Raw genomic sequence first — 20,962 nt, 5'->3', positions numbered from 1 at the left:
TTTTTTATTGCCTTACTCTGAGAGGCCGCCACCTTGTTAAATCTCTACCTCGAGAACCAATGCCTCAAATGGTTAGCCCTTAGGATGGATCCTACATTGGAGGCCGCACCTGAACCTTCGCGCAAGAAGGCCAAGGTTCCTAGGCCTTTTTTGCCTGCCGCTCTGCTTCCTGATGCACCTCCAACTGCTGATCTAGGGGTTGAAGCACACTTGGAGGATCCATCGACTGCAGCAGTGTCCCTCAAGGAAGCCATTTCACAGTCGATGACCGGCATGTCCTCAGAGCTCACTCAGACAAAAACACCCATCGAGGTTGAGGGGGAACCAGTTTCAGTGGTACCTCCGGCAGGAATCCAGACTTCGGATGTGCTAATCTCCAGACCCAACATCAGGCCACTCTACTTCCTCTCAGGCCAAAAAGAAGCAGAAAACTGAACATGCCTCCTCTTCAGAAGTCACACCGGATTGGCAGGCCTTCACTTCCTCTCTCATGCAGACCTTTATGGGCCTTAGGCCTTCAGCCTCAGCCACTTCCACCCTGCCTCTTCTGAGACCTAGGCCTGACTCTGCTGTTTCTCTCTTATCCATAAACCATGAGGTCAGAGAAGAACATGACTCTTCTTTCTCCATCGGAGGAGTCCATTTCTTATGTTTCCCAGATTGCCTCCCCTCAGGAATATTACTCTCCGGATGAGGAATCTGTGGAGGGTGACTCTCCCCCTGAGGACATTACTTTTGGTGTGACCATCACCAAGATGAAGTATTACTTTAAATGGGACACTTCCCAAATGACCGACGCCCAAAAAAGGTACTTTGAACTGATGTTAGTGGAATCCCCCTCAGCATTTCCCTCTGTTCTGCCTGCTTACTTGGATGCCTTCAATGCGGCCTCTGAGGCCCGTGCCTCCCAGCCTCCTGCCCCTAAGTGTCCTGACAACTTCTCATTACATCCGAGTGACGCCTTCAGGTGCATATGCAGTTACCACCTACTGCTCCTCTAGATGTCAAATATTACTTGCTCATATTGCATTAATAATTCCAAAATCATGCTACATACAAGGTATCAGAATATTTTATCCTGAAGCATACATGATGGCAAACACAATTGTATTGATATCTGACCTCTTTCAATGAGTATTTTTTAGAATTGTAAGGTGATAACTTAATTTTTAAAGGCTCAGGCCACACCCACTAGGAGTTAAAGGTACACACTCAAAAGAGTTGTACTGGAGGGAATGAGATAAAGTACCAGAGGACCACAAATTCTTAGTTAAGCCACCCTTGGTGGACCCAGCTGTTATTGCCACCACAGCAGATAAGCAATCTAGACTGCTGCCCTCTGCCTCCCTACTACCTTTGACAAAGACGGTAAGTACATGGAAAGGATGGAGAAAGAAGGTGTACACTTTTCCTTTGACTTTCAGAGCCATAAATTATCAGACCCACATGACCAAGTATGCATTGCACTTGGTCTCTCAAGGCTCCTCCATGCTGGCTTCCTTGCCTGACAGTCCCAGCAAGACGGACATCTCATCCAAACTTTCCTTTGCCCAACAGGTAGCCAGGCCCTTCATAAAGTGCAGCTACGATGTTGCAGAAGCATCTGCCAGGTCTGCAGCATCTGCTTCAGCCCTCAGGAGGTACTCATGGCTAAGACTCCAAAACCTCCCCTTGGACTTGAAGGCTAAACTCCTGGACGCTCCTCTGGACCACAATGTGCTGTTTGGAAAACTGTCCGCTGACCTTTTTAAACATCTACAAGAAAAAAAGCAAAGAACTCCAGGACATTAAGCACCTTCTGGTGTTGCCCATACCCACGTATTACAAGAACTACCCTGCTAAAGCCACCTTTGTAAGATGTACTCTACAGCCCTCCTCTTCCAAGTCCAGGAGAGGGGCCAGAAGACCTAACTCTAGATCCTCTGCTCCACCACAACAACCCAGACAGCCCTTTCAAGACAGAAGAGGCCTCAGTAATGCGTGACTGCCTTGCCCACCCCCACTCAGCCCGCCTTTCCCACTGTCTCCCCCTTTGACAATCCATCACTTCTAAAACATTATCCAAAAAGTGTACTTCCTGTCCTGGAAAGAGAAGACACCCAGAAGAGACATCCCTTCCCTCCCCAAAAACCAGGCCCATCTCATGCCACATGTTCTGGCAGAACTTCTACAGCTAGGCACCATAGAACCTGTTCCTCCAGGGCAAGAAGGAAAAGGGTTGTACTCCCATCTCTTCTGGTCCCCAAAAAAGATGGCCCTTGGAGACCCATCTTAGATCTGTCCTTTCTAAATCTACATCTTCAGGTACCCTCCTTCAAAATGCCCCCCCCCCCACCTTGCTGCCTCTCATTCAAGCCAAGGCCTTCATGGTCTCCCTAGACCTAAAGGCCTTGGCTGCCTGCACATACCCATCAGGAGTTCCCACAGACAATTACTGTGTTTCTCTGGCCCTTCCTATCTATTCCAATTTACTGCCTTACCTTTTGGTTTATCCACAGCCCCCAAGGTCTTTACAAAGTGCTTATCCCCAGCCATTGCCTTCTGCAGAACTGAAGGGATACAAATCTCCCCTTATCTGGACAACATCCTGATTCTGGCAGAGTCCAGGAATGCTGTATTAAAGCATCTACATTTCACCATGTCCCTTCTGCAAACTTAGGATTCACCATCAAACTTCCCAAATCCTCTCTGATCCCAAGCCAGGACAAGATTTTCCTCGGCTGCAGAATCATAACAGAACAATGAAGGCCTTTCTACCTCAGGACAAGGTTCTGTCTTTAACTTCCCACTTCAAGGAAGCTGTACTATCCCGAAAGGTAACAGCAAGTAATTTTCTTCGTCTCCTGGGTTTGATGGCAGCAACCATCCCCATGCTATCTCTGGCAAGAATGCACATGAGCAAGCTGCAGTGGTTCCTAAAGAACACTTGGTCCCATCACCTACATCCTCTCGAGCAGGCCACCCCCCCTCCTTCCCTGTCTGAAAACAGAAATCAACTGGTAGACCCAGCAAGGGAAATTGAACCCAGGGCTGCCACTACAGCCCCCCACCCCAACCCAAGTTATGCATACAGATGCCTCAGATTCGGGCTGGGGAGCAACTCTGGCTTCTTACAAGATTCAGGAAAAATGACATCATTCTCTTCAGGACAAACACATCAGTATCGGGGAAATAACAGTAGTTTTCTTAGCTCTACAGACTTTCACCCCCTTCTGGTTCCAGAGGTGCTCCAGATGGTCACCAACACCACCACGGTGATGTGGTACCTCAACAAGCAGGGAGGAACAAAGGCCAATCAGCTGTGCAGTCTATCCCTGCTGATATGGGACTTGGCCTCCCGGCTTAGTCTTGCAGGTGGTCTACATCCCCTCACAGGACAACCAGCAAGCAGATCTCTTGAGCAGGACCTTCTCACCTCAGCATGGATTGATGCTGAACAGGGAGAACGACTTAGATGTAGTCCACCGGTGGGGTGCTCCCCAAATAGACCTGTTTGCCTCCCCCCAGAACAGGCAACTGCAGTACTTCTGCTCAAAAACCAACTCCCCTCCAGCATGGAGAATGGACACTTTCAGCATCTCTTGGGAGGGGAAGTTCCTTTATGCTTTCTCCCCATTCTCAGTGATTCAGAAAGTTCTCCTGAAAATTCAGAAGGACAAACCAAAAATCTTGTTAGTGACTCCCTACTGGCCAAGGCAGCACTGGTTCCCCCTACTTCACAAATTAGCCAAGGGCAATCACTTCGTTACCCTACAAGGTGAATCTACTGTCACAAGACAAATCAACTCTCCTACACCCACAGATGATGTTTTGATTCCTTTCAGACACCAGTACTCAGAGGATGTGCTTTTAGTCCTAAGGGAGGCAAAGGAACCCTACCACCAGAAAATCTTACTTGGCTAAATGGGAAAGATTTGCAAAATTATGTCTGCAAAAGGGAGGGGACCCCAGCTCCGCTGAGTTTCCCCTGGTTCTAAACTACTTGTGTCAAGTTGATAAAAAGTGACCTTTCTTCTGTAAACGTACAGCTCTCGGCCATATCAGCTTGCCTGTCCCTGGAACCCCCCTTGCTGGCCAGGCTCAGCGTAAAGCTCTTCCTTAAAGGGGTCTTGCACATGAAACCACCTAGGAAACCTATCCCTCAGCTTTGGGACCTTAACTACATCTTGGAGAAGTTAACCCAACATCCCTTTGAACCTGCCAGGCCTTCCTCCTTACAGATGTGTACATAGAAAGACGGTCCTTCTGATGGCTATCACTTTAGCCAGTAGAGTGTCAGAACTGCAGGCTCTAATGGCCTGTCCCCCCTACACAGTCTTCCACAAAGACAGGGCATCCTTGCAAACCAACCCCTCCTTTATGCCTAAAGTGGCCAGTGATCTCTCTTTTAATCAATCCATTCATCTGTCCACCTTTTTTCCCCTCACCCACTAACGAACTGGAGAGGATACTGCACTCCCTGGATGTGCACAGACAACTTGGATTCTACCTGCACAAGACCAAGGCCATCAGAAAGACTAACCAGCTCTTTGTCTCCTTCCACCCCAGAGCCCTGGGCAAGGCAGTTTCCAAGCAAACCATTGCATGCTGGATCAGGAAAGCTACTTGCTTCTGCTACTCTCACCACGGAAAGTGACCCCCAGCGGGAATCGAGGCCCGTTCCACTAGAGCTGTGGCCACCTAAGGGCCTTCATGAAAGACCTAGACACACAGCATCCATTTTGGAAGCAGCCACCTGTGCCACTATCCACACCTTCACCAAGCATTACAAATTGGACAAGTTTCCAGACCTAGGACATGATTTGCCAGGGCAATCCTGCAGGGTCTTGTAGAACCCCTCTGCATCTGTCCCCACCCTCTCATCCTCTTAAGCTGTGGTATGCTCCCACACCTAGAATACTGCAACATAGGAATTGTAGGACATAGTGAGTAAAATCTTACCATAACCATAGATGTCCTTTTCCATGTTGCAGTATTCCTTCCTGCCCAACAGTTCCCTCAGGTCTTATACCTTCCTCTATTACCTACATTTCAGTAGGTCTCCAAGTCACACACCTGTAAACAACTGGCACACCACCTGCTGGGCCTTATTCTCTCCCTGCTGGCCTTCAAGTTCTGAGGATTGTGCGTGCAGACGTCACATTTAAGGGCCCTTGTTTATGGCCCTACGTGTGACGTCCCATGCCCACTACAGCAGCCAAGCTGAAGCTTTTGTATAGAAGCTGATATACGAGTCACCTGAGGGCAGGAAATCCCCCACAACTAGAATGCTGCAACATGGAAGAGAAGGACATCTATGGTTATGGTAAGATTTTACACTATTTATCTCAGAGTGGATCTACACTCCTAGAACAAGGGCTTACTCATCCACCCATAGTCAGAAACCCTCCAACTGGCCCTGTGGGTGATAGAGCCCTGATTCCTTTCAGACACCTTTATTCTGAGGATGTACTACAGGTCCGGCAGGAGGCCAGGAAACCTAACACCAGAAAATTTTACCTCTGCAAATGGAAGCAATTTTCGCTTTCGTGTCTTACCAGAAACCAAAACCCGCTTTCGGTGGATCCCCTATGGTTCTGTCTTATGTGTGTGAATTGCTTAATGCAGGCTTAGCTTCGTCCGCCATAAAAGCACATCTGTCGGCTATCTCTGCTTCTCTGCCACTTGCACCCACCCCTAGCTTCGAGATTTGATGCAAAATAATTCCTTAAAGACATCTTCCACATCAGACCTCCAGGAGACCTGACACTCCACCGTGGGACCTGAACTTTATGCTAAAGAAACTGACTTCTGAGCCTTTTGAGCCAGCCTCTGAAAACTGTCCTGGTGGCTATTTCCTCCACCAGCAGGTATCAGAATTACAAGCCCTTATGGCCTCTCCTTTCCTTCCACAAGGGCAAGGTTTCCCTTCATGCCAACCCCTCCTTCATAACAAAGGTAGTTAATGAATTGTCCTTAAACCATCTGCCCACCTTTTTCCCCTCTCCCCAGAACAGTTCTACACTCCGATGTACACAGATGACTCAGATTTTAAATATACAAGACCAAATCCTTTAGCAAATCAGACCAACTGTTTGTATCATTCCACCATAGGGCTGTAGGATCGCCTGTGTCCAAACAGACCATCTCCAACTGGATATCCAAATACATTGCCTTTTGCTATACACACCATGGTAAAGCACTTCCAGGCTCAGTCAAATCTCACTCTACAAGAGCAATATCTTCCTCGGGGGGGGGGGGGGCACTCCTCAAAGGGTTGGACACCAACTATATCTTAGAAGCAGTTACTTGGACATCTGTCCACACTTTCACTAAACATTATAAGCTGGATTGCATCTGCAAATCCAGGGCAGGGTTCACCAGGGCCGTTCTCAATGGCTTTCTTGAGAGTTCCTCTTCCTCCTCCCTTTCTGCATGAGCTTTTGTATTCTCCCTCATGAAAGAATACTGCAACGGATGAATAGAAGGACATTGATTTAGTTGTGTAAGAACTTATAACGATAGATGTCCTTCTCTTCTCTGTTGCAGTTTTCTGTTCCAGTTTTCTGTTCCACCCTCCTTCCCCCACTTCCTGGCATTCTTGGATGCATTGATCTTCTTTCCCTTAGACTATCTCTCTGCCTGAGGCGTCAGTTCTGAAGATGGTGCACGCATACATCTCTTTTATGGCCGACATCTGATAGTGGCCTATGTCAGACATACTGCGCACCCTAATGTAGTAAATGACTGATATACTGGCCTATGTCGGGTCGTCTCCTTTGCAGGCAGCTCCCTCATGTAAAGAATACTGCAACAGAGAAGAGAAGGACATCTGTCGTTATGATAAGTTCTTGCACAACTAATCTTTCCTCCTCTATATTCAAAGTATAATATGAGCATCCTTAAAAAAAATCTTTACCGCATATCAATGCTAGATTGAAGGTAAACTAAGGGAAGGTAATGAATGACTTTAAAGAAAAAACATAAGTGAGAAAGAAATAGATGTCTAGGTGATAACAGGGCCCAGGACCAAGACAGTAACCAACAATGAATATCTTGCTTCCCCTCCATTCCTCACCTTTTAATATAACCCAGCCTTAAACCCCCCCCTTTCCAAATAGACCCCCCCTTCCAGAATTGGGAAGCATATATCTGCATTTTCAGAAAAAAAGTAGACATTACAAGTGGACCCTGCAGATCACCATCTAGATGTACAGTTTCTCTTTGTCCTGCAATATGAAGGCATTCCATTCTATCCCTTAGAGCAGACATACTTGGTGCCAACTCTTTCCAATTGAGCAGACATACTTGGTGCCATCTTTTCAAGAAGGGCTGCTGGCAACAAATAGCAGTTGTGTACTAGGAGGTGAACAGGTCACAGGCTTTTGAAAACTCCAGACTTTTCCTAGTGTCGAGAAAAGAATGAACTTTGGAGGCTTATTCTCGATCTTTCGAATGTGAATGCGTTCCTAAAGGTTGAAAAGTTCAAAATGCTGACTCTGTACACTCTTCTTACCTCTGCCTTTAACTCTGGTCCTTGTCTAGATCTCAAGGACGTATGCCTAAATACACTGACACATAGTGACTACAGGCAGTTAAGATTCAAGGTGGGAGGAATTACAACCGTAGTTTACTTTGTTGTCAGTTTAGCTAGCTACTGCATCCAAGATCTTTACAGAAATGATCCCACTTGTAGGCCATCCATAGCAGAACCAAGGTCATTTGCATACCCCTCACCTTTGGTAATTGCCTAATTCAGGCCTAGGCTCAGGAAGAGAGTCTGAGAGCATTGCCTTACACTTTGAACTGTTTACTGGACCTGTGCTAGTCTTGGAACTTCTCATGTCAAGTCTAAATCTGTTAAGGGCAGTTGTCTTCATGGGAGAATTTGCTTGGCTCTCTTGCCAGCAGAAGATTATTCTCTCCCAGCAGAAAGCAGCATTCCTTTCTCAATTATTAAAGATGGCTGGGAAAGGACTGTGTTTGCAAGGGAATTCCTGAGGATCCTGGGGAACAGTGCAGCCCATATTCCTACTGGCAGGGCCTATCTATTTCAAAAGATAGAGGAAGATGGGCCGAGGATGATCTGAATAGCACCCTTTTGGCCCAGGCAATATCGGTACCCCAGTCTCCACAGAGTGGCCAGGGAAAAGCCATGGCTGCTTCCTTTGGAAGTGAATCTCCTACCGTAGAACAAAGGGACAACCATAAACCTCTACTTGAGCACACTGAAGCTGGCATGCTGAATGATATTATTCTCATCCCCTCCAACCAGGTGTTTAACAAGGACATCTGACTTATTCTCAGAGGTTTGGAGACCTAGCATCAGGAAGTCATACGTCTCAAAATAGAAAAAAAATGTCACTTGTGCCATTTCAAGGAATAACAGCTTTACAAGCAAATGTCCCCCTTGTTTTTTCTAACCTGGTGGAACTTCTCTTCAAGAGCTGTTACTCTTGAATTAAAGTCCATACCTATCTGCCTGCCTTTGCAGCCTCCCTTTTTCTCCTTCTCCGCAGTAACACATATTTTCACTATCTGTCACTTAAGACCACTTGAGGGCCACTTCACAACTTAAGATCTTAATTTTGTGCTGGCAAATCTTACCTTGCCTCCATTTGTGTTCAGACTCAGAATAATTTATTTATTTATTTAACATTTGTTGACCGGGAATGTCCAACTAGGTTCCACAGAGCTTGTTTTCAGCGGAGGCCCGGGGAGAAATGCTCCGGATTCCCCCATAATCACCCCATAATCACCTAAAACTACCCTCAGTGGTTGTCAGAAGTCACAACGATCTATTCAAATATAAAAAAATCTTTCTTGGGCTTCACAAGGATACAGCCACCTGCTTTATGTCTAAAGTAATCTCAGAAGTTTCTAAACCAAGCAGTCTACCTGCCTATTATCTTCCCTAATCCGCAAAACAAAGAGGAAAGAGCTCTTCATTCCCTGGATTTGTACAGGCTACTCTGTTTTTAAGTACATAATTAGTCAGATTTTCAGAAACTTATGTGGAGCCTTTTCAAGTAAACAAAGGAGAGTAGTCTGTGAACTCTTTCTAAATGGATATCCAGTTGTATAGGCTTTTATTATAAGCACCATGGCAGGAGTATGCCTGATCACATCAGGTCACATTCTACCAGGGCTACTGTGTTTACCAGTGTCTTTGTAAGCAGATTGTTCACCCATTTTATGGAAGCAGCCACCTAATCCTACACATGCACACTTTTTCCAAACTAAATCTCTCCTCAGGCTGTAGTCGTAGAGCCAGCTTCACATCAGCAGTCCTGCACAAACTTATTTTCCCACCTTAATGTACTCACTGTGCAAGCCTCCCATCATAATCCTCCCACTTGGTATTACTGCACCAATGAAACATGATGAACGTTGTACAGGTGTATATGCTTCCCGCAAATATAAATGTTGGAATGTCTTCACTGTTGAAGTAACCATCTCCTCCCATCATCCTTTCTGTACCTTTCTATACATAGAAGGGTGGGCTCCCCTTTCTTCCCTCATAGAATCCTTCATCTATTCTCAGCTAATTCCCTGCAGGTCTCTCTAATCTCTTCCAATGAGGACAGCAGGGACAAGTTATTCTCCCTGCCAAGGAAGTGGTGAGTGGAGCTCTGCCCAGGGGGACAACAAAGACCAGAAGCAATGGCGACAGTTTTTGACACTTTATTCACTGATGTCCAAGAGGAGGTCATCTGCTGGTGCTAGGGTAAGGGAGTAAATCTCTGGGGTTTTTCTGGGACAACCAAGAGATTTCAAGACAGGCACTCCCCCAGTATTATTTCTGCAATTTGAAAGAGATTAGAGCATCTACATTTTCTGATATGTATTCAAAACTGTATTTTTCCAGTTGAAAACCATTAATCAGAATTGTTTTAAAATGACAGGAGTAATTCAAAGAACATGACTGTTGCAGCTGCAAAGTTTTTATTGGTATTTTACAGGTGTCCATGAATGCTTCATGTGCAAGAATGGTACAGATGTAAAGCGCTGTATGTCATCCCAGTGTGGAAAATTTTACCATGAAGATTGTGTGAAAAAATGCCAGCGAGCGGTGGTTGATTCAAAGGGGTTTCGGTGTCCTCTGCATACCTGTTTGAGTTGCTATGTTGCTGGTCCTTCCAATCCCAAAGCAACAAAAGGTATATAGACTTGTAGTCTCTCATTGTCACGTTATAATTTCATTATGTCTTTGTGATCTACAGCAAAATTAATGTAATACTGTATCCGGAAAAAAATTGCAGTGTGTGAAAATGTTAGAGGTAATGAACTTTAGACTTCTGCAGGACTAGCCACCCAGCGGTGTAGACCTTGGCTCAAGATGATTGTCACTGTTGAAGTGACACCCTGACCCAGTCTGTAAAAATGAGGAAAAAGGAGTTATGGATGGTCAGACTTTTTTTAATTAAAATAAGTGTTTGATAAACTTCTCTGAGAAGAAAAGCATTACCTGATGTTCTTAGTGTTTCACTGTTGCAGTTATTACATTTGGGTAATCTGCTGGCAGGTTGCCCTCAGCTGGCCTGAATAACAAAGTCTTGAGTCCTGCGTCGGTTGCGGTCTCCTCTTCCTTGACGTCAGGTTGTCAGAGGTATAACACCTGCAGCCGATGCCATTTTATTCAGTCTTTCTTGCCGCGCGGTGCCCGAAGCAGAAGCAGTTCACAAGTGCATGTCGGCCAACTCCAGAAATTTTCGCATTCGAGTTTCAGAACCGAAGTCTTCAACTAAAGCTAAGTACCCCGTTGGGGAAACTTTTTCTTGCTCCTTACCGATGTCAGTAACAGTTAATAATTGCATTACTTGTGGGAAGCAAATACCTCATAAGGATTTTCATTTGTACTGTATTCCTTGCCTAGGCCCAGATCATAACGTGCCTTGCTGTCGGTTTTGTGCTAGATTTAACCAATGCACTATTAAGTGTCGGTGTATTTTTGCTTCTAAATATTTTGGATCAAGATTTAATTACCCTGAAATGTCGTTGGTTAGCAATCCGACTACCAGAGTTCACAAAAACCGCAAAGAAAGAGAGACAGAGACCGTCAAGGTCCAAAACCAATGACGAAACTTCTTCTAAGCCAGTCGCTGGTTCGCCGGTGCTCAGTGAGGCACTTTCGCAGCCCCTGATACCCACTACTTTTGAGTCGCAGGCCTCTACCGAGACCCATGTGGAGTCCGGTATGCCGCAAGATTCTGTCAGAGTATTGAACCCCGGATGTCTCTCTCTTGGATGGGTCCGGAGTCGCTGAGCAGGCAGTGGCTTTTGAGGGTGTTTTCAGGCCTCAACATTTTTATATAAAACAGACACCAGCCTCAAAAACAAGATCAAAAACATCTTCTATGTCTAAAAAAAAACAACACATGAGCCACGTGCTCAGGGCTCTATGCATAAAAAAAGATGATCAAAATGGATGAGGACTTAATTACCTTGATCAGGGGTTCCCAACCCCCCCCCCCCCTCTTCTGATCAGGAATTTTCTATTCCACCATATGAGGATTCTGATGTAGAAGAATCCATCCCATCTGCATCTCCTCCTGAGGATTATTCTTTTGGAGAAACCTTGCATACTTTAAGGAAACATTTTCACTGGAAGAGTCAGGATTTCTCTGAATCAAAAAAGAGGCTTGGGGATTTCCTTCTTCCTCAGCATAGGCCTTTGACAATACCCCCTGTATTAGACGTTGTGGATGATGTGTTTTCGGAATCAAGCATGGCTCCTGATTCCCTACCTTCGGCTCCTAGTAAGCCAGACAGATATTACAGGGTTCCTGACTCCCACAAGTTTCTATTCAAAAATCCTGCTGCTGATCTGAGACTATTTCACAGGGTCCCAAAGGTGTAAAGGCCACTACAGCCAAAAATCCTACCCCCTCTGATAGAGATTCCAGGGCGCTGAATAGATGGGGAAAGAAGGTTTATATGTCTGCAACCTTGGCAATTAGGGCCTTACAAACTGCCAGTTTCATATGCTTAAATGTCAACAGCATGATGCTCATCGTGTTTCACTGTTGCAGTCATTACACTAGGGTTATCCTGCTGGCAGGCTACCCGCAGTCGGCCAGAATTCCAAAGTCTAGGTCCGGCGCCTGTTGCTGTCGCCTCTTCCCTGACATCAGTGCGCCAGAGGTATAAAAGATATAGCCAATGCCATTTTCTTCAGTCTTTCTTGCCATGCAGTGCCCGAAGCAAAAGCAGTTTGCAAGTGCCGATCGGCCGACTCCTGAGATTTTCGAAATTGAATTTCAGAACCAAAGTCTTCAATAAAGCGAAGTACCCCGTTGGGGTAACTTTTTCTTCCTCCAGACCGATGTCAGTAAAAGTTAACAATTGTATTTCTTGTGGGAAGCAAATACCTCATAAGGATTTTCACTCTTACTGTATTTCTTGCCTAGGCCTTGACCACGACTTTGCTAGTTGTCTGTTTTGTGCTAGATTCAACCAACTATCAACGCACTATTAAGCGTCTGTTTGATTTTGCTTTACATTACTTTGGCCCTAGATTTAACTACATAATGCCGTCTGAACAATCTACAACCGGAATTAATAAAAAACGCAAAGACAAAGAAAAGGACAGGCATCTGAGGTCCAAAACCGACTAAGCATCTTCTAGGCCAGTCGCCGGTTCTCAGTGTGGTGCTTTCGCAGCCCCTGACACCTGCTACCTCAGATCCACAGGCTGCATCCGACTCCCACGTGGAGACACCTAGGACTCTGGAAACTCAAGGTATTGGGCCTGCGGAAACTATTCCCTCAGATGGGTCCGGAGCCGCTGAGCAGGCATCGGATTCTGAGGGTGTTTTCAGACCTTCACAGCTTACTATTAAGTCCACTACAGCAGCCAAGCCAAAGTCAAAAACACCATTAAAGACAAGGAAACAAGTACAGCATTCTCCTGGACAGTCATCCATGCCAAAGAAACAGATGCTTAAAATGGCCAAGGACCTAATTACTTTGATCAGGGGTTCCCATCCCCCTCCTGATAAAAGACCTCGGCAAGAGACTATGACTCCTCTGACCAGGTTTCTATTTCCTCTGATTCCTCTTCAGATCAGGGATATTCTGTCCCTCCCTATGAGGACTCTGATGCAGAAGAATCTATACCTTCAGCCTCTCCGCCTGAGGATTACTCTTTTGGGGAAACCTTGCACACCATGAGGAAGCATTTCCTTTGGGAGAGCCAGGATTATTCAGACTCCAAGAAAAGGCTCAGAGACTTTTATTGCCTCAGCACAGGCCCCTGGCTAATCCCCCCTGTGCTTGATATTGTTTTCTCTGAATCCAGTTCATCTCCTGATTCTTTACCCCCTGCATCAGTCAAGCTAGACAGGTACTACAGGGTCCCAGACTCTCATAAATTTCTTTATAGAAACTCTGCTGCTGACCCAGAAGCAATTTCTCAGTGTCCCAAAGGGGTTAAGGCTTCCACTGCAAAAAAACCCTATCCCCTCTGATAAGGATTCTAGAGCTCTGGATAGTTGGGGGAAAAGTTTACACTTCTACTACTTTAGCTGTAAGGGCTTTACACTGCCAGTTTCACATGCTTAAATATCAACAATACCTAATGTCTTTGTTAAAACAGAAAATGCTTACAAACTCAGAATGCCCTGACAATAAGGAAATGCAGGATTTATTGCATGCAGCTGAACAAGTGGGAAAGCATACTCTGCAGTGTGGTTTTGATTCATTAGAGGCTTCTTGCAGAGCCGCAGTTACAGGCTCTGTCATTTGAAGGTATGCTTGGTTAAAAGAACAAAGTTTACCTGATCATGTTAAAGTAAAATTATTGGATGCTCCACTACAGCATTATACTTTGTTTGGTGTTAAGGCAGAAAGTGTTGAAGAAAATGGAGGATAAAGCAAAGTCAATGCAGACAGTAAAGGATTTCTTACAGGTTCAGCCACCTAGATTTAGCAGAAACCAGCCTTCTAAAAATTAGTCCTTTCCGATGTCAGACAGGCCACAAAGAGGCAGATACAGACGCCCAAGAGGCAGATCTCAGCCCTAAACATACCTAAACAATGGGGTGCTTCAGCCCCCAAAGGAGAAGACAAATCACAACCTTATAGGAAACGGTCCCAATGACTTCCCTCTACAAATGCCAAGCACTTACCTTTTGGCAGCACCTTTAGGGGGAAAGCTAGCACTTTTCTCACAAAATTGGCACTTGATCACCCAGGACAAATGGGTACTGAATATTGTTTCTCAGGGTTACAGATTCCACTTTCACACCCTTCCAAAATAAAAAGGTATGCCAGACCTGCCACAAAACCAATGGGCAAAGGCACCAAAAACAAATTTCTGCTCTCATGGACAAGAGAGCTATTCAAAGAGTACCACAGCAAGAACAAGGACAAGGATTTTACTCAAGACTTTTCCTGGTACCCAGAAAGGACAAAGCCTGGAGACCAATACTGGACCTGTCATTCCTAAATACTTCCTGGATGTTCCGAAATTCAAAATGTTAACACTGCAGCAACTTCTACCCATGCTGGGCAAGAAGGCTTGGCTAGTTACTTTGGACCTCAAGGAGGCATACCTGTATTTCCCAATCAGACAATCTTGCAGAAGATGCCTCAAATTCCATAGCTGGCTCAATGCATTACCTATTCTCTGCTTTGCCCTTTGGCTTATCTACTGCGCCCAGGGTCTTCACAAAATGCCTGGCACCAGTAATTGCATTTTGCAGACAAAAAGGAATTCAGATATATCCCTACTTGGATGACTGCCTTATCCAAGCAGAGAGCAAAGACATTCTACTAAAGCATCTGGCATTTGTAAAAAGATTGCTAATTTGCCTAGGGTACACAGTAAACGAAAAGAAATCAAAACTAGTGCCTTCTCAAGAGATAATATTCCTGGGTGCAAGCTTAAATATAACTGCCCAGATGGCTTATCTGACGCCAGACAAGCAAAGGCAACTGACTCATTACTTTCAAATGATGGCAACAAACACCTAGCTCCCTGCAAGAAAAATTCTGCAGGCTCTGGGCTTCATGGCATCCTCCATTCTACTAATTCCATATGCAAGACTGCATATGAGGAAACTACAATGGTACCTAAAAAGTGTTTTGACTCAACATTGCCACAGCCTGGAAACAATAATAACTCTTATTCCCTGTCTGCAACAGGAGTTTCGATGGTGGGCACTGGCCTGTCACCACAACAAGGGACAGCCATTCACCTTAACCACAGCTAGGCAGACAATAACAACAGATGCATCGGATTATGCCTGGGGGGCACACATGACAGGAAAATGTATTTAGGGTACGTGACCCAAGGAACAAATGCATCTTCACATCAAGCAAAAAGAGATGCTAGCTGTACAGCATGCCCTGACAGCCTTCAAGGAACTACTACATCCAGGACAACTGTTATTAAAGACGGACAGTACCACAGTTATGTGGTGCATAAACAAGCAAGGGGGCACACATTCCTACCCCCTCTGCAGGCAAGCCATGACTTTGTGGAACACGGCACTAACCTATCAAGTACATCTGCAGACACAACTCCTGCCAGGAAAGAAAAATACTCTGGCAGACGAACTAAGCAGAAACCTCATGGATCCTCACGAATGGAAACTAAATCCACAGGTTTTCAGCATGATAACAAGGAAATGGGACGCCCAGACATAGATCTTTTTGCCTCCCCTCACAACTGCCAACTGCAGAGATTGTGAACAAGAACTTATCACTCACAAGCATGGAAATGGATGCTCTATCATTCAGCTGGAAAACACTGACAGTTTATGCCTTTCCCCCACTACCGCCTCTTCCCAAGGTACTCCTAAAAGTCAGACAAGAAAAGCCAAAAATGATTCTGATTGCCCCAGACTGGCCACGCCAGCACTGGTACCCAATACTAAAGAGCTTGTCTCAAGGCCTAGCCTGGGCTTTACCTCAAATTCCTCATCTTCTGACTCAACAAAACAATCAGATTCTGCACAGTCAACTCAGAACCTTAAATCTGGCTGCATGGCAGATAATATAGCCACTCAGACCACACCTCTCTCTAAAGCTGTTATGGGATGCCATTTTAGAAGCCAGGAGGCCCAGCACTAGGAAATCTTATGCAGAAAAATGTAAGAGATTCTGTGCTTGGAACCAGGCACAAGGACGCGAACCACTTGTTCCAAATATACCTCAGATTTTACAATACCTAACTGAGATGCTGGACAAAGGCCTATCCTTCTCATCAGTTAAGAAGCATGCCTCTGCCATTTCAGCTCATTACAATACGGAACCTTCTATTTTCTCTCATCCACTACTAAGACAGTACCTCAGAGGGGCAAAAAACATAAGACCCCCAAGGAGAGCACCGATACCTACATGGGACCTCAATTTTGCTTTAGAAAAGCTCACACTGCCTCCTTTTGAGCCGGCCAATACAGCTGATATAAAATTTTTGTCATGGAAAACTGCTCTGCTCCTAGCAATAACTTCAGCAAGAAGAGTCTGAGTTACCGGCATTAATGGCAGTGGAACCTTTCATCATTTTTCATCAGGACAGGGTTTCTCCAAGGACAAACCCAACATTTATGCCGAAGGTAGTATCCAGTGTGGCTCTTAACCAAACCATTAATTTGCCAACATTTTATCCAAATCCCCAGAATAAAGGGGAGAGACTTCTGCACACTTTGGACATACACAGACAGCTATGCTTCTATTTGCACAAAACAAAAGCTTTCAGAAAGACTGAGCAACTGTTTGTAGCTTATGCTGCAGGGTCACAAGGAAAGCCTATCTCAAAGCAGACTATTTCAAAATGGATAGGACATTGCATTAGTTTCTGCTCTTCACATCATGGCAAATCAGTGCCTAAGGGCATTAGGCCACATTCAACCAGAGCAGCAGCCACTTCAGCAGCCTTCCTCAGAGGAGTACCAACCAAAGACATTCTAGAGGCTGCAACATGGAGTTCAGTGCACACTTTCACCAAGCACTACCACTTACCTCTCGACTCTAAATCTAGAGCAGGGTTTGCCACTGCAGTTCTGCAGGGCCTTGTAGCCTCTCCTAATCCTATTTAGGCCCAGCCACCCAACCCCAGCTTTGGGATTCAACCCAAGTGTAATGACTGCAACAGTGAAACACGATGAACATAGTACAGTTGTGTACCTACCATAAATGTAGATGTTGGAGTGTATTCACTGTTGCAGTCCAGCTTACCCACCCACCCACCATCCCCCTTTTATTTGCTGGGACTTTTCTGTACATCTGTATTCTATACAACATATGTGGTGTATTTGCTTGTAGATGAAGGAAATGTTTATTTTAGTACATGCATGCTACTTGGCATAATTTTTTTAGCCTACCTATTTGGGGGCACCTGACATCTGGGACAAGAAAAACTGAAGAAAATAGCGTCGGCTGCATCTTTTATACCCCTGGCGCACTGACGTCAGGGAAGAGGCGACAGCAACCGCCGCCGGACCTAGACTTTGGAATTCTGGCCGACTACCAGCAGGATAACCCAAGTGTAATGACTGCAACAGTGAATACACTCTAACATCTACATTTATGGTAGGTACACAACTGTACTGTATGGGCTTATTGAAACAGAAAATGATGTTGATTTCCAATTGTGTGGACAATAAAGAATTACAGGAATTATTGCATTCAGCAGAACAGGCTGGAAAGCATACTTTACAATGTGGTTTTGTTTCCTTGGAGGCCTCTTGCAGGGCCGCAGTTACCGAATCTGTGATTAGAAGGCATGCCTGGCTCAAGGAGCAAAATCTGCCTGATCATGTTAAAGCTAAATTGTTGGATGCCGCCTTGCAGCATGATACTCTGTTAATAAGGCAGAAGAAGTTTTAAAGAAAATGGAAGACAAAGCTAAATCTATGCAAACTGTAAAAGATTTCTTACAAGTGCAGCCACCCAGGTTCAGTAGGCACTGGCCTACTAAAAATCGGTCCTTTCCTGCATCCAACAGAGCCACTCAAGGCAAATACAGGTGTTCAAAAGGCTCTAGATACCAATCACAGGTTTCTTACAGGTCAAAGCAATGGGGTGCTTCCACCTCGAAATCTGGAGGAAACAAAGCACAACCCTACAGTAAGCAGTCTCAATGACTTCCCTCTACCTTCACCAAGCACTTATCTTTTGGCAGCCTCCTTGAGGGGAAAATTAGCACTTCATGCTCAAAATTGGCAGTTAATTACCCAGGACAAGTTGGTATTAAACATAGTATCCCAGGGATACAGATTTCATTTCCATACTTTGCCAATTCCAAACGGTTGGCCAGATCTGCCACAAAATCAGTAGGCATAGGCTCAGAAACAAGTTATGTCCCTCATGGATATGGGGGATATTCAACCAGTACCAGAAAAGGAAAAAGGTCAAGGTTTTTATTCAAGACTTTTCTGGTACCCAGAAAAGAATGCCAGGCATCCAGTACTGGACTTACTGATTTTGAACACGTTCCTGGATATTCCAAAATTCAAAATGCTGACTTTACAACAGCTACTGCCTATGCTGGGCAGGAACGCTTGGTTAGTGACTCTAGACTTGAGGCATACCTGCATATCCCAAGAAGGGAATCATGCAGAAGATACCTCCGCTTCAAGGCAGGTTTTTTGCATTACCAACTCTCTGCACTGCCGTTTGGCTTATCTACTGCGCCCAGGGTCTTTACGAAGTGCCTGGCACCAGTAATCGCATTCTGCCGACAAAGAAGCATTCAAATTTATCCTTATCTTGGATGACTGTCTCATTCAAGCAGAGGACAAAGACACTCTTCTTCAACATCTGGCATTTGTGAAAAGGCTTCTAGCATACCTAGGGTACACCATAAACGGAAAGAAATCCCAACTGGTACTCTCTCGAATAATTACATTCCTGGGTGCAAGCTTGAATACAACTGCCCAGATGGCTTATCTTATGCCAGACAAACAAAGGCAACTGACAGCTTACTTCAAACAAATGGCAACAAAAACCCAGTTATCTGCAAGACAAATTCCCAGGCTTTGGGGTTCATGGCATCCTGCATTCTACTAATTCCATATGCGAGACTGCATATGAGGAAACGTCAATGGTACCTAAAAGGTTTATGAAGTCAACATTGTCACAGTCTGGAAACAATGATTCCCCTCATTCCCTGCCTACAACAGGAGTTTCTTTGGTGGGCACAGACATGTCACCAAAACAAGGGACGGTCGTTCACTCTACCCCCTGCGACCCAAACCCTAACTGCAGACGCATCAGGCTATGCTTGGTGGGCCCACCTGGCAGGGAGATCCATTCAGGTCAAATGGAGCCCAAACCAAATGCATCTGCATATCAACCAGAAAGAGATGCTAGCTGTTCAGAATGCTCTGACAGCCTTCAAGGACTTGCTTCATCCAGGACAACTACTAATAAAGATGGACAACACCATGGTTATGTGGTACATAAACAAGCAGGGGGGGGTACACATTCCTACCCCATTTACAGACTAGCCATGGCATTGTGGAACACAGCTTTGACTTACCAAATACATCTTCAAGCACAATTCCTGCCAAGCAAACAAAATACTCTGGCAGACGACCTTAACAGAAATTTTATGGACCCGCACGAGTGGAAACTGAATCCACAAATCTTCAGCATGTTAACACAGAAATGGGGGAGCCCAGACATAGATCTGTTTGCCTTTCCCGAAAATTATTAACTGGACAAATACTGCACGAGGACTTATCACAAGCATGGAAAGTGGATGCCCAGTCCTTCAGTTAGAGAAACCTATCAGTCTGTGCCTTTCCCCCAATGCCTCTTCTCTCCAAGGTCTTACTAAAGGTCAGATATGAAAAACCAAAAATGATCCTAGTGGCTCTGGACTGGCCTCGCCAGCACTGGTACCCAATTCTAAGAAATATGTCTCAACTCCCTCCTTGGTACTTGCCTCAAATACCTCATCTACTGTCTCAGCAGAACAATCAAATTCTACACACACAGCTCCGAACTCTGAACCTTGCAGTATGGCTGATCATTTAATTATTCAAACAACACCTCTCAGTAAATCTGTCATTTTGGAAGCCAGAAGGTCTAGTACTAGAAAATCTTATGCTGATAAATTGAAGAGATTCTGTGCTTGGAATCAAGCACAGGGAACGGACACAGCAAAGCCCAATATCCTTCAGATTTTACAATATTTGACTGAGATGCTTGACAAGGGCCTATCTTTTTCTTCAATAAAAATCCATGCCTCTGCCATCTTGGCTCATTACAACACGGAGCCCTCCCCTGTTTTCTCATCCTCTGCTTAAACAGCATCTTAGAGGGGTCAAAAATTTAAGGCCTCCCAGAAGATCACCAACTCCTGCATGGGACCTCAATTTTGTGCTAGAAAAACTCACCCTGTGTCCTTTTGAACCAGCAGCTACTGTGGATATAACATTTTTATCTTGGAAAACAGCTTTCCTCTTGGCAATCACTTCGGCAAGAAGGGTTTCAGAACTACAGGCTCTCGTGGCTGTGAAGCCTTTTATTGCATTTTACCCGGACAGGGTGTCCCTCAGGACCAGTTCTTCTTTTATGCCTTAGGTGGTATCCAGTGTGGCTCTTAACCAAACAATTCACCTGCCAACATTTTACCCAAATCCGCAGAACAAGGGGGAAGCGGATTCTGCATTCATTGGGCATACACAGACAACTAAGATTCTACTTGAACAGGACCAAATCTCTAAGAAAGTCTGGGCAACTACTGGTGGCATTTGCTGCAGGATCAGAGGGGAAGGCTATATCAAAGCAGACTATTTCTAAGTGGATAAGCCACTGCATTCGTTTCTGCTACTTGCACCATGGTAAACCTGTGCCCAAGGGGATCAGGTCACATTCCACCAGGGCTGCCTCTACCTCAGCAGCTTTTCTCAGAGGGGTTCCAACCAAAGACATTCTAGAAGCTGCTACTTGGAGCTCTGTTCATACCTTCACAAAGCAGTATCATTTGCCTCTCTTCTCCAAATCCAGGGCAGGCTTTGCCACTGCA

The 20,962-nt window shown here is 45.2% G+C and overlaps 1 protein-coding gene across 1 annotated transcript in view; it reads left to right on the top strand.

The window, feature by feature from the left end:
* Positions 1–20,962, top strand: part of NSD2 (nuclear receptor binding SET domain protein 2) — a 2,565,963-nt gene that overhangs the window by 1,801,965 nt on the left and 743,036 nt on the right. The window contains exon 14 of the mRNA XM_044062294.1: positions 9,942–10,139. Coding sequence (XP_043918229.1) covers positions 9,942–10,139 — 198 coding nt within the window. The remainder of the gene's footprint in view (positions 1–9,941; positions 10,140–20,962) is intronic.

This window comes from Protopterus annectens, chromosome 2.part1 (genome assembly GCF_019279795.1).
Source record: "Protopterus annectens isolate FY-2018-M chromosome 2.part1, PAN1.0, whole genome shotgun sequence".
NCBI lineage: Eukaryota > Metazoa > Chordata > Ceratodontiformes > Protopteridae > Protopterus > Protopterus annectens.
Note: the sequence above shows the minus strand (reverse complement) of the source record. Positions and strands in the feature narration are given on the sequence as shown.